This window comes from Moschus berezovskii, chromosome 2 (genome assembly GCF_049115385.1).
Source record: "Moschus berezovskii isolate FMDL1 chromosome 2, NW_MosBer_1.0, whole genome shotgun sequence".
Taxonomy (NCBI): domain Eukaryota; kingdom Metazoa; phylum Chordata; class Mammalia; order Artiodactyla; family Moschidae; genus Moschus; species Moschus berezovskii.
The window spans coordinates 554,666-567,728 of record NC_142461.1 but is presented as its reverse complement, the minus strand read 5'-3'; the positions used below and the strand labels follow the sequence as shown (position 1 = coordinate 567,728).

The 13,063-nt window shown below is 42.4% G+C and overlaps 1 protein-coding gene across 3 annotated transcripts in view; it reads left to right on the top strand.

Moving 5' to 3' along the window:
- FBXO42 (F-box protein 42) overlaps positions 1–13,063 on the top strand; it is an 87,401-nt gene that overhangs the window by 23,802 nt on the left and 50,536 nt on the right. The window contains exon 2 of one of the 3 annotated variants that reach the window (XM_055397043.2): positions 3,477–3,564. The exons of the other annotated variants lie outside the window; for them this stretch is intronic. Coding sequence (XP_055253018.1) covers positions 3,483–3,564 — 82 coding nt within the window. The 5' untranslated portion in view covers positions 3,477–3,482. The remainder of the gene's footprint in view (positions 1–3,476; positions 3,565–13,063) is intronic. 3 annotated transcript variants of the gene reach the window in all.

Below are 13,063 nucleotides of genomic sequence, written 5' to 3'. Positions count from 1 at the left end.
ATTGAGTGCAGCACTTTGACAGCATCATCTTTCAGGATTTGAAATAGCTCAACTGGAATTCCATCACCTCCACCAGCTTTGTTCATAGTGATGCTTCCTAAGGCCCGCTTGACTTCACATTCCAGGATGTCTGGCTCTAGGTGAGTGATCACACCATCATGATTATTTGGGTCATGAAGATCTTTTTTGTACAGTTCTTCTGTGTATTCTTGCCACCTCTTCTTAATATCTTGTGCTTCTGTTAGGTCCATACCATTTCTATCCTTTATCGAGCCCATCTTTGCATGAAATGTTCCCTTAGTATCTCTAATTTTCTTGAAGAGATCTTTTGTCTTTCCCATTCTTTTGTTTTCCTCTATTTCTTTGCATTAATTGCTGACGAAGGCTTTCTTATCTCTCTTTGCTATTCTTTGGAACTCTGCATTCAGATGCTTATATCTTTCCTTTTCTCCTTTGCTTTTCGCTTCTCTTCTTTTCACAGCTATTTGTAAGGCCTCCTCAGACAGCCATTTTGCACTCATCTTACACACTAGTAAAGTCATGCTGAAAATTCTCCAAGCCAGGCTTCAGCAATACATGAACCGTGAACTTCCAGATGTTTAAGCTGGTTTTAGAAAAGGCAGAGGAACCAGAGATCAAATTGCCAACACCTGCTGGATCATGGAAAAAGCAAGAGAGTTCCAGAAAAACATCTATTTCTGCTTCATTGACTATGCCAAAGCCTTTGACTGTGTGGATCACAATAAACTGTGGAAAATTCTGAAAGAGATGGGAACACCAGACCACCTGACCTGCCTCTTGAGAAACCTGTATGCAGGTCAGGAAGCAACAGTTAGAACTGGACATGGAACAACAGACTGGTTCCCAATAGGAAAAGGAGTGCGTCAAGGTTGTATATTGTCACCTTGCTTATTTAACTTATATGCAGAGTACATCATGAGGAACGCTGGGCTGGAGGAAGCACAAGCTGGAATCAAGATTGCCGGGAGGAATATCAATAACCTCAGATATGCAGATGACACCACCCTTATGGCAGAAAGTGAAGAGGAACTAAAAAGCCTCTTGGTGAAAGTGAAAGAGGAGAGTGAAGAAGTTGGCTTGAAGCTCAACATTGAGAAAACTAAGATCATGGCATCTGGTCCCATCACTTCATGATGGGGAACGAGTGGAAACAGTGGCTGACTTTATTTTTTTTGGGCTCCAAAATCACTTCGGATGCTGATTGCAGCCATGAAATTAAAAGACTCTTACTGCTTGGAAGGAAAGTTTTGACCAACCTGCTGCTGCTGCTTCTGCTGCTGCTAAGTCACTTCAGTCGTGTCCGACTCTGTGTGACCCCATAGACGGAAGCCCACCAGGCTCCCCCGTCCCTGGGATTCTCCAGGCAAGAACACTGGAGTGGGTTGCCATTTCCTTCTCCAATGTGTGAAAGTGGAAAGTGAAAAGTGAAAGTGAAGTCGCTCAGTTGTGTCTGACCCTTAGCGACCCCATGGACTGCAGCCTACCAGGCTCCTCCATCCATGGGATTTTCTAGGCAAGAGTACTGGAATGGCTTGCCATTGCCTTCTCCGTGACCAACCTAGATAGCATATTAAAAAGCAGAGACATTACTTTGCCAACCAAGGTCCGTCTAGTCAAGGCTATGGTTTTTCCCGTGGTCATGTATGGATGTGAGAGTTGGACTGTGAAGAAAGCTGATCACCAAAGAATTGATGCTTTTGAACTGTGGTGCTGGAGAAGACTCTTGAGAGTCCCTTGGACTGCAAGGAGATCCAACCAGTCCATTCTAAAGGAGATCAGTCCTGGGTGTTCATTGGAAGGACTGATGCTAAAGCTGAAACTCCAATACTTTGGCCACCTCATGCGAAGAGTTGACTCACTGGAAAAGACTCTGATGCTGGGAGGGATTGGGGGCAGGAGGAGACGGGGACGACAGAGAATGAGATGGCTGGATGGCATCACCGACTCGATGGACGTGAGTTTGAGTGAACTCCAGGAGTTGGTGATGGACAGGGAAGCCTGGCGTGCTGTGATTCATGGGGTCGCAAAGAGTCGGACACGACTGAGCGATTCAACTGAACTGAAGGTGGATCTATTCCTCAATTCAGGGACAGTTTAGCCTTCTCCCTGGGGTGAGCTCTCTGGGGTCTCCACTGAGTATTCCAGGTGATTACTAAGGGCTATCCAGCCTGACTTGGTAGAACTTGAGTGTCTTCTGCTTCTGAGCTGTGGGAATTGGTCAGATTTCAACTTCTTTGTAATTCTTTTCCTGATTTTGTGGAGTTTCACCATATATGTGAAAGATTTAGGAGGACTAAGCAAAGATTTAGGAGGACAGGAGACATTTCTGGAGTTCTTTTTCTGTGTGGCTTCTTTTCTTTCTGGAATTCTGCCCCACGTGGTCTAGCCTCTTCAGCATCCCTGAACTCTCTTGTCTGTCTCCTCAACTCAGAGAAGCCGCTGTCTCTTTCCGCTCCCCCTCACTTTTACCGAGGTCCAAAAATTGCCTTCAGGCAGAAGGCCTCAGCAGTTAGTCTTTTTGGCTTGATTTAGAGCCATGATTCAATTAAAATGTTAGAGCAAGCGTGCTTCACAGTCAGTTCTGCATGCTTCCCGTTGTATTACTCATGAGGTGTAATTTCCGGTGGGCTCACAGATTGAGCTCTAGGTTCAGATGGTATTTATTGCCTGATCTCTCTCATGAGAATGTTTTCCATCAGTCTTTTATATAATAGCTTTTAGCACCCTTTATTGATTATAAATTATTAGAGTTTACAAAATGGTGATTTTCTGTCATTCCTTCTTCATCTAGGTAGAATTCCTCCCAAAGTTCTTTCCTGTATTAACTGTTTGGTTATGGTTAGTATAGGAAAGGCAGGAAAAGAACTTGATTCTTTTCCTTTGTTGAGTTTTAGTAATCATGAGTTAATCCCTTAGCAGTCTCTCCTGGTGACCAGTGAATTTTCTCTGGTATCATGTGAACTGATAAATTTTAATATGTTTGCTACATTTAAATCCATAATAGATTTCTTAGGCTTTTGTGTTTTTATGCTCAGATTGTCTTCCTTTAGGGGTATGGGAGCGCCTTCAAGTTGGGTCCTATGCCCTTTTGATTTGACAGCTTTTGTCCTAAATAGTCTCTTTGCTTTGGGACACAGGAAGATAGTCCAGGTTCTTCTTGTGCATTTCCTACCCAACTTGTAGAAACAGCCCTTCTGTAGGAGACCTACCTCCTTTTAGTGGGAACGTACTATATAGAGGCCACAGTCCAGGTGGTCGGGTGCTCACTGCCCCTGAGACGTCGTCGTTTGTGTTCTGAGTCTTTTTCAATGAACCAAGCTAGGAAATACTTTCTTTTAAGAAGGGAAAAAAAGAGTTCCTACTGATACTTTTGATGTATATTTATAATTGCAGGAGTTTTATTTTATCTCTCTAATTTTATGCTTGTGTCTGTTTTTGGTTTTGTTTTTGTTTAGCTTTTAATGGAGCGAACACCGTTCTTTATTTGCTTTACGCTGCACCTGAAGTATTTAAAAAATAAAGAACAGTGGCAGTACTGTTACTGTAAGTAAGACTGCTGAATGCAGCTTCCTTATGGGTTGCTTTTTGTGTTGAAATTAAAACGGACAAGTGATGTGTAGTAAGAAATACTGCTTTTTAAAGCTGCTTGAGCTAATTTCTGTCTCCGTGGTGTTATGCCACCTATTCGCTGCACAGTTAGTGTGACAGTGTTTTTCAAGTGTTTCTGCCTTGATAGTCTCTCAGGATCACTGTTTGCATCCTGAAGCTCTGTGTAACACATTACTTTCTTCCGGAGCAGTTTACTGTTCCCGCGCGCCTGTTTGTCTGTTTAGCTCATCTTCATGCCTTCTCCATTTAACATGCCTCCTCTTTGAAGTGTTGATTACGGTTTGCAGTTTAAAAGAAGTGACGGAAGTATGTAACTCCTAGCAAACTATGTATTATCTTTCTTTTGTATGATCCTGTTACTGTGTGGCTGGGAACTCTATTAGTGTCAGTCACTTTGGCTTTAGAATTTGTGAACTGATGAGAAGTAGTAACGTGAAGCAGTTAAATTACGGGTATTTAGTTTTATGTATGTTCTCACTTGTGGATTTCTTTGAAGGGCTATTTAGAAACTAATACAGCATTGGAAATCATCTATATTTGAATAAAATTTTTTTAAAAAGAATATTTCACAGTCAGCTGTTGTCCCTAGTGGCTCAGTGGCAAAGAACCCACCTGCCAGTGCAGGAGACATAGGTTAGATACCTGGTCCATAAAGATCCCACATCCCTCAGAGCAGCTAAGCCCATGCGCAACAGCTGTTGAGCCTGTACTCAAGCCTGAAGCCTGCAAGGCCTCGAGCCTCTGCTCCCCGAGGAGAGGAGCCAGTGCAGGGAGGGGCCCAGCCACCTGGAGCTGAGGAGCAGCCCCTGCTCGCCAGGACTGGAAAAAAGCTCTGGAGAATAGCTCGTGCAGCGGCAAAGGCCAGCACAACTGAAAAATATATGTAAATAAGTAAATAAGATTATTTTTTAAAAAGTCAGCTGTTTAGAACAGATCATTCAGTTGACCTTTGGCTCCAAGCACAGAATCTCACCATCGCATATTTCTTTCTACCTGGAATTTAATATTACAATCTTTTTTTGTATTCTGTACAGTCTTATTTTTATAAAAGTGGTACAAAGTACTGTATTTTGACATTTCTTGTTTTTTTTTTTTAAAAAAACAGGCAATTGATATAGTATGCAGAATCAGTTTCCCTGAGATTATAGCAAATTTAAAGAAAGTCAAAGATAGAAGTTAATTTCCTTCACTCCATCCTTTTAAATGTGGACTCTTAAATTAGGGTGTTAAAAAGATTTTTAGCCATCACACTATCCATCTGAATATGGTATGATACAACACATAAAAAGGGCTGTTGGCATTGGCAGTTTTCACTTATTCCTGGACGTTCTGTCTTAAGGCACATTTTCTGCCGAAAACCGAGAATCTGGCTGGGCATGCTGCGTCTTGATTGGCTTTTGTGCTCTTGCCTTTGTCTGGACTTTATTGGAAGTCCTAGAAATAAGACGTGAAATATGAGTTTTAATTAGGTAAGTTATTAATGAGGGGAGTTGTAACTTGTGAAGTGGTGAAAAGTAGTAACTATCTGTATTATTTATCTAATGTTGGCTTAGGTCTTGGTGGCCACCTAACTCAACAAATATTTATAAAACTCTCAGATAATCAAGATATACAGAATGAATAGAAGGCCAGAAGCATACTTGATTTTTTTTTTTTTAATGAAGCTGAGGTTACCGCTGTTTATTTTGTTTTTAATGTATTTTTGGCCGCGCTGGGGCTTTCTGTCCGCCTACAAGCTCTCTTTAGTTGGGGCAGGCGGAGCTGCCCTACTTGGGGTGCGAGGGCTGCTCACTGCAGTGGCTTCTCTGCTTGCCGAGCACGGACACCGGGCGCCCTGGCTCAGGAGTTGCGGGGCACAGGCTTAGTTGCTTTGAGGCCTGTGGGGTCTGGTCGGACCAGGGATCGAACCCATGCCCGCTGCGTTGTCAGGCAGATTCTTAACCATGTGACCACCTGGGAAGCCCCTAATAAACTTTTACAGCCCATTTTATGATTTTAAAATCAAATTGAAATTAACGGCTGTATACACTGCAGGTGGGAGTGTAAATTGGAACACTCACTTTAACAGTTTGACATTATCTAGTAAATATGTATTACCCATGCCCAGCAATTTCACACCTGAATATATACTCTAGAGAATTGTTTTTCAACCTGGGCTTGTAGCGCATTAGAATGAAGACCATTTAGTGGCATCTGACCAACAATTTTCTTAAATGATAAATACAGTAGAAAACATCAGTGTACTTTACTGTAAGGGTATTATTTTGTGAAAACTTTTCCTAGTTGTGTATCTGTATATGTGGGTGGACTGTGAGGTAAACTATCTTTTCTTATTGTGGTTGCTGTCAAGAAAATGTGAAAGCCACTATTCTAGAGAAGCTATAAATGCTTGTTAGTTCATAAGAAGTAACTGATTTCATTCAACAGATAAATTATGACTGATTCATACACGAGATTTTACACTACAGTGAATTGCAGCTATGTCTAACACCTAAGCAGCGTATTTGTTTATGTCACATCCTTATGGGGTGAAACTGTAAAGAAAAGTAAGGGCTTGATAACTACAATAGCATAGTGACTACTTCCGGTTGAAAGTGAAAGTGTCAGTCGCTCAGCCGTGTCCAACTCTTTGCGACCCTGTGGGCTGTAGCCTGCCAGGATCCTCTGTCCATGGGATTCTCCAGGCAGGAGTACTGGAGTGGGTTGCCATTTCCTTCTCCAGGGGATCTTCCTGACCCAGGGATCAGGACCCTGTCTCCCGCATTGCAGGCAGATTCTTTACCATCTGAGCCACCAGGGAAGTGGCACTTCTGGATGAGTCAGGGTGAAGTTTGAAAGGAGGTAAAGGTAAAGAGGAGAGTGAAAAAGTTGGCTTAAAACTCAGCCTTTAAAAACCTGAGATCATGACGTCCAGTCCCATCACTTCATGGCAAATAGATGGGGGAACAATGGAAACAGTGACAGACTGTTTTCTTGGGCTCCAAAATCGCTGCAGATGGTGACTGCAGCCATGAAATTAAAAGACACTTGCTCCTTGGAAGAAAAGCTACGACAAACCTAGACAGCATATTAAAAAGCAAAGACATTACTTTGCCAACAAAGGTCTGTATAGTCAAAGCTATGGTTTTTCCAGTGGTCATGTATGGATGTGGGAGTTGGACCATAAAGAGGACTCAGTGCCAAAGAATCCGGAGAAGGCAATGGCAAGCCACTCCAGTACTCTTGCCTAGAAAATCCCATGGATGGAGGAGCCTGGTAGGCTGCAGTCCGTGGGGTCGCTAAGGGTCGGACACGACTGAGTGACTTCACTTTCACTTTTCACTTTCACACACTGGAGAAGGAAATGGCAACCCACTCCAGTGTTCTTGCCTGGAGAGTCCCAGGGACCGGGGAGCCTGGTGGGCTTCCGTCTATGGGGTCACACAGAGTCGGACACGACTGAAGTGACTTAGCAGCAGCAGTACCAAAGAATCAGTGCTTTTGAACTGTGGTGTTGGAGAAGACTCTTGAGAGTCCCTTGGACTGCACGGAGATCAAACCAGTCAATTCTGAAGGAAATCAGTTCTCAATATTCATTGGAAGGACTGATGGTGAGAAGCTGAAACTCCTGGCCACATGATGTGAAGAGCTGACTCATTAGAAAAGACCCTGATCCTGATTGAAGGCAGGAGAAGGGAACGACAGAGGATGACATGTTTGGTTGGCATCACCGACTCAATGGACGTGAGTTTGAGTAAGCTCCAGGAGATGCTGAAGGACAGAGAAGCCTGGCGTGCTGCAGTCCATGGGGTCACAGAGAGTCAGACATGACTGAGCGACCAAACAGCAACAACGAAAGGTTGAGCAGGGCATGCAGAGGCCTTCCAAAGGTCCTGGTGATGTTCTGCTTTCTGACTTAGATGTGGGTACACAGTGATTTATTTAATTTTTTAAAAAAATGTGCATCTGTGTTCTATGCAGCTTTTTAAATTGTAAATTTATGTAACAAAGTTTACCGTTTTAATCATTTTTAACTACAGTTAGGTGACACTGGTACATTGGCACTGTTGTGTCACTCACCCCTGCATGTTTTAGTCTTCCTCTGAAACTCCGTGCGCGTTAAACAGTAGCTCGCTGTCTCCCCTGGCAGCTGCCACTCTCCTTAGCTGTATGACCTGAGTGCTCTGGGTGCCACGTAGCGTCAGAATGGTGTGTTTGGTTTGTTTCGCTTAGCATACGTAGTGTCTTCTGGCTTCTTGTAGCGTGTCAGAATCCCCTTCCTGTTTGAGGCTGAATAATGTTCTGCTGTTGAATTTATGCGTTATCCTCTGATAGACATTTGTGTTGTTTCCACCTGTTTGCTGTTGTGAACAGTGCTGCTCTGAACATGAGTATACAGATCTCGTTCAGTTCTTCTGATTTTTAAAAAATTATTCCTTCTGGAAATTTCCTAGTGGTCCAGTGGTTAGAACTGAGCTCTTCCACTGCAGGGGCCAGGGGTGGTATCCTTGGTCAGGGGACTAAGATCTTGTAAGCTATATGGCACGGCCACAATGATAATAATAAAACTTTAAAAATGTGTTCCTTCCAATGAAATAGCTCTGTAGTGGATGAGTGAACTAGAAAGATGTTAGCCCTTCTTAAAGCTGAAGCCGTGAAGTGGTGATTGCTCCAGCCATCCTTACCCCAGGGGAGACATTTGTTTTCCATATTATTTCCTAGACTTTCCTCTGGATCCTGAAGAGTTTTCCAACTTAAATCATTTTGGAGTGAGGTTAGGACTTGTTCCTTTTTATTCTTTTCTTACTTTTTTTTTTTTTTAAATGTAGCCTAAAATAGTATCTTATGTTTTAAGCTTTAGCTTCTGTGGAAAATTTGAAATTATAAGTTTCACTGCAACACCCCTAGATAGCAGTAATAAGAATTGATATGTTTCTTTGCAGTTTAAAGAAGAAAAGTGCTACCGTTAAGTCTTGTTAAAAATATAGACCTTAAGAATTTAGTAGGGGAAACACAGAGTAAAAAGCGTTGTAAACTTACCAGCCAGTGAAACAAAAGAGCAGTGAAGCTATTTCTCAAAGAAACTAGGTTACATTCATCTTTCATGCATTCTTGCCAGTAGCCATCACTGTCTTTTTCTAGCATTAGGAAATGGTTTCCCAGCATACTGGGAGTTTTAATTCAAATTAGCCTTTTAATAGCTTCAGACTATATAACTTGTTTAAGTTGTAGGCTTTCTTCACAAATCAGATTAGCAGTGAACCAAAGTGTTAGTGTGATGACCTGGTAGTGAGGTCGCAGTCCAGGTCCAGGTTGTCTGGAGGGTTTATGCACGCGTGTTTCTCTGAGGTTTCTTTCTCTGACTCGCTGGGTCTTCCTTGCTGCACGCAGGCTTTCTCTCGCTGCGGCAAGTGGAGGGCTGCTCTCCCGTCATGGTGCAAGGGCGTCTCTCCTCGAGGGGACCCTGCGGGTCACGGGCTCGGGGTGCACGGGCACCGGTGGTTGCAGTGCATGGGCTCAGTTGTGCATGAGCTTGGCTGCCCTGTGGCATGTGGGGTCTTCCCAGAATAGGGATCGAACCTGTGTCCCCTGCATTGGCAGGTGGATTTTTAACCACTGCACCACCAGGGAAGTCCAGGTTTCCTTTCTTGGAAGTAAAAGCCGTTATTCAGAGATTATGATTTTCCAGCTTAAATTTTTAAACACCTTTCTATGAAACTGTGACAATTAGGTGGTAGGACTTGTGTGTGTGTATGTGGTTTTTTTGTTTTCGCTTTTTGGAGGGTTTTTTTTTTTTTTTGCCTTATTTGGGAAAAGAAAAATTTGTTGACCTTATATGAGTCCAAAAAAACTTGCTGATCTGTGAAATTCAGAGGTCTGAGAACCACTGCAATAGAACCTCTCCCCAAAAGCCTAAGAGAATCTTGGCATGCAGTGGATTGTCCTTACTCCTGTCTCGTTGTCAAAGTGAGGATATGTAACAGCAGAAAACATGAGAACATTTTAAATTTAGTATGCATTTTTTTAGGAACTGTACGTTTTATCTTTTTTTTTTTTTTAATTTCTTTGGCAGCACCAAGCAACTTGTAAGATTTTGGTTCCCCAGCCACGGATGGAACCGATGCCCTCTGCAGTGAAAGTGCAGAGTCTTAACCACTGGGCCACCAGGGAAGTCCTCATGCTTCATTTTTACTCTCTAGTTTCTTTTAACTATCTGAAATCTCTGATTTTATTAGGTTTATTTAAGTCTCTGATAGGAAGTTTCTGTTTTTTTCCACAGTATCTGGAAGTGAACATTTAGGTTTTGTTGTTGACTCTGAAATGAATTCCTGAGACTGTGTCTGGTTATTCATTCAGCAGCCTTGTGCTGAGTGTGTATGTGGATACAGGACACGAGCTGTTTGCTGTTGTGCCCTGGGGAAGAGGGGGAGGAGGCAGGCAGCAGTGCCGTAGCCGCTAGAGTGAAGGCGGGTCTCCAGGGCTGCAGAAGGCAGGGGAGAGGGGGCCGCCGTGAGCTTCGCAGCAGCCTGGGGCGGACCACTCTGGGCTAATGCCGCTCACTGCTGTTACAGCATGACTATCTGCCTCTTCTTCATTGTCTTTCTTAAATAATTATTTTCGAGAGAAGAATAATTTCTAAGCCGAGAAAACTGCACCTTTTAATGCGCCTGCTCTCTGACTCTCCTCTGACTCATACTGGACTTCCGATGAAGTCTTTTGTCTCACATCAGTGTTATAGCTAAATTACACAATTAGAATGGTTCTGTACTTTGTACCTTATTGCTTAAAATCTAAAAATTCAAGCTCTCACAAAATACAAATTTGGGCATTAAAGTTCCGTTATACTTTTTCGGTTTATACCACATGAAACATTTTGCTGAACCTAGAATATATGGAATTTTCAGAACCTAGAATATCTTCATTGATTGAAACCAGTACATTTTCCTCAGCCATTTATACGCAGTGAAATCTGCTGGCTGCATATGGACATGGGGCGTGGCCCTGAGAAATGGCGCATTTCTGCTACTGTTCTCTGGTAGTCGTGAACCACTTTCATTTAACGTCAGCCATTGCAAAGAGTGATAAAGTATCCTGATGAGTACTTGGGGGAAACACTTCATTTTTCTATTTCATTAAAAGGACTCTTAGGTAACACAGAGAGATGAGTTAACCTTTAAAAAACAACCTCACTGTAGCTGATATTAAACTTGGAATGCTTTCTAGAAACAGCTCTCTGAATTTGCTTGTCAGAATAGCTTACAGTTTGCTAATAGCAACTGTAGTTATGCCAGATTTCTCTATTTCTAGACTTTTTTTTGGTCAAAATATTGACTGTCAGGAGTTAAGGAGTCTGTAGATTATGAACTTATGTTAATGTACGTAAGATATTAAGTAATTTGTACTTGTGATAAAATGCCCATCACGTAAAAAATAGCTTTTGCCCTTTGTCCTAAAAGTAATTCTGTAAGTGACAAAGAACATTGGTACAGGAGACAGTAACTTGAAAATCTTTCATCTTTCCACCTTCCCCCATTTCATTCTCTGGGATGATTCTAACTCTAACCCTGTTCTTCAAAGCCCAAAGGCATCCTTCTGTGTAACTTCCTTCTCAAACTAGTTGGAAGCCATCTCTTCCTTCCCTGAACTGCTAGAACTTCTTGTTTGGTACCACAGTCTGTCTTGTGTTGGTATTCTTTATGTGTCTTTGGCTCTTACTGGGTTAATCTCTTTGAGATGAGTTAGTGGCATATCTTCTTTTTATGACTCCTGTGGGATCTAAGTCAAAGCTATGGTTTTTCCAGTAGTCCTGTAATGATGTGAGAGTTGGACTATAAAGAAAGCTGAGCACTGAAGAATTGATGCTTTTGAACTGTGGTGTTGGAGAAGACTCTTGAGAGTCCCTTGGACTGCAAGGAGATCCAACCAGTCCACCTAAAGGAAATCAGTCCTGAATATTCATTGGAAGGACTGATGCTGATGCTGAAGCTCCAATACTTTGGCCACCTGATGTGAAGAGCTGACTCATTGGAAAAGACCCTGATGCTGGGAAAAGATTGAGGGCAGGAGGAGAAGGGGACGACGGAGGATGAGATGGTTGGATGGCATCACCAACTAAGTGGACATGAGTTTGAGCAAACTCCAGGAGATAGTGGAGGACAGAGAAGCCTGGCGTGCTGTGATTCATGGGGTCGCAAAGAGTCGGGCACGACTGAGGGACTGAACTGAATTAACCGAATGGAGCTTGGCTAGTGGAAGCCTCTTTTGAGTTGGCTTCTGTGTCCTTTTGCTGTGTTTCCACAGCAAAGCTCCAATACTTTGGCCACCTGATGAGAAGAACTGACTCTTTGGAAAAGAGCTTGGCTAGTGGAAGCCTCTTTTGAGTTGGCTTCTGTGTCCTTTTGCTGTGTTTCCACAGCAAAGCTCCAATACTTTGGCCACCTGATGAGAAGAACTGACTCTTTGGAAAAGAGCTTGATGCTGGGAAAGATTGAAGGCAGGAGGAGAAGGGGACGACGGAGGATGAGATGGTTGGATGGCATCACCCACTTAATGGACTTGAGTTTGAGCAAGCTCCGGGAGTTGGTGATGGACAGGGAAGCCTGGCGTGCTACAGTCCATGGGGTTGCAAAGAGTCAGACATGGCTAAGCGACTGAACTGGGATCTAAGTACAGTATTTCCACATATAGCAAATGTTCCATTGGTATTTACTGAGTGCGCGAAGTAAGGTAAAATTTATAATTTGACAGTTTTTTTTTTGTAACTTTTTCATTTGACCTAGTACAATGATGATAATGGTGGAAAATAGGAAGACATTGTCATCTTAGATTGGATCATATCGTGGTCTGTAAATCTTCATTCAGCAGTATTTTACATTTCCAAGAATAGTATTTAATCCTTAGCTCACATTAGTGTGACTGTGGTAACTTCACAAGTTTCATAATGATATCTGTGTAGGGTTGCTTCTTTGTCCTTGAAGTTTGAGAGGCCCTCATGCTGACAGATGACTGTGGGTGTTTTCCATTCAATCAGGAAAGCCTCAGTGCTTAAAGTCTCAGTGCTTTATTTTACCATCATCATTAAGTTTCTTCCTTAACTGCATTTTTTTCACCTTTTGAAATGGTAAAGAATAAACTTGATTACATTTTAAATGTTCAGCTTCCTTTTAGGTAAGTGAAGTATATTCTGATTTTCTTAAGAAAAGAAAGTGTGTTAACTCCAAGAGGATTGTCACATGTCTAGTTCTGTAGAAACCAGAAGTACAATTGGTCACATATTATTCTGGGCAGTGATTGTTACATGAATAGCAAAGTAATCTCATTCCCATCTTGAATTTCTTTGAATCGATTTTAACTCTTCACAAGTTAATCTGTTTCCGCCAATAAATTCAGATTAGTTTGTTGCCATCTGCTGTCTTTACAGAATCTTTATGAAGCAGGAGGGAAACTTTCATTT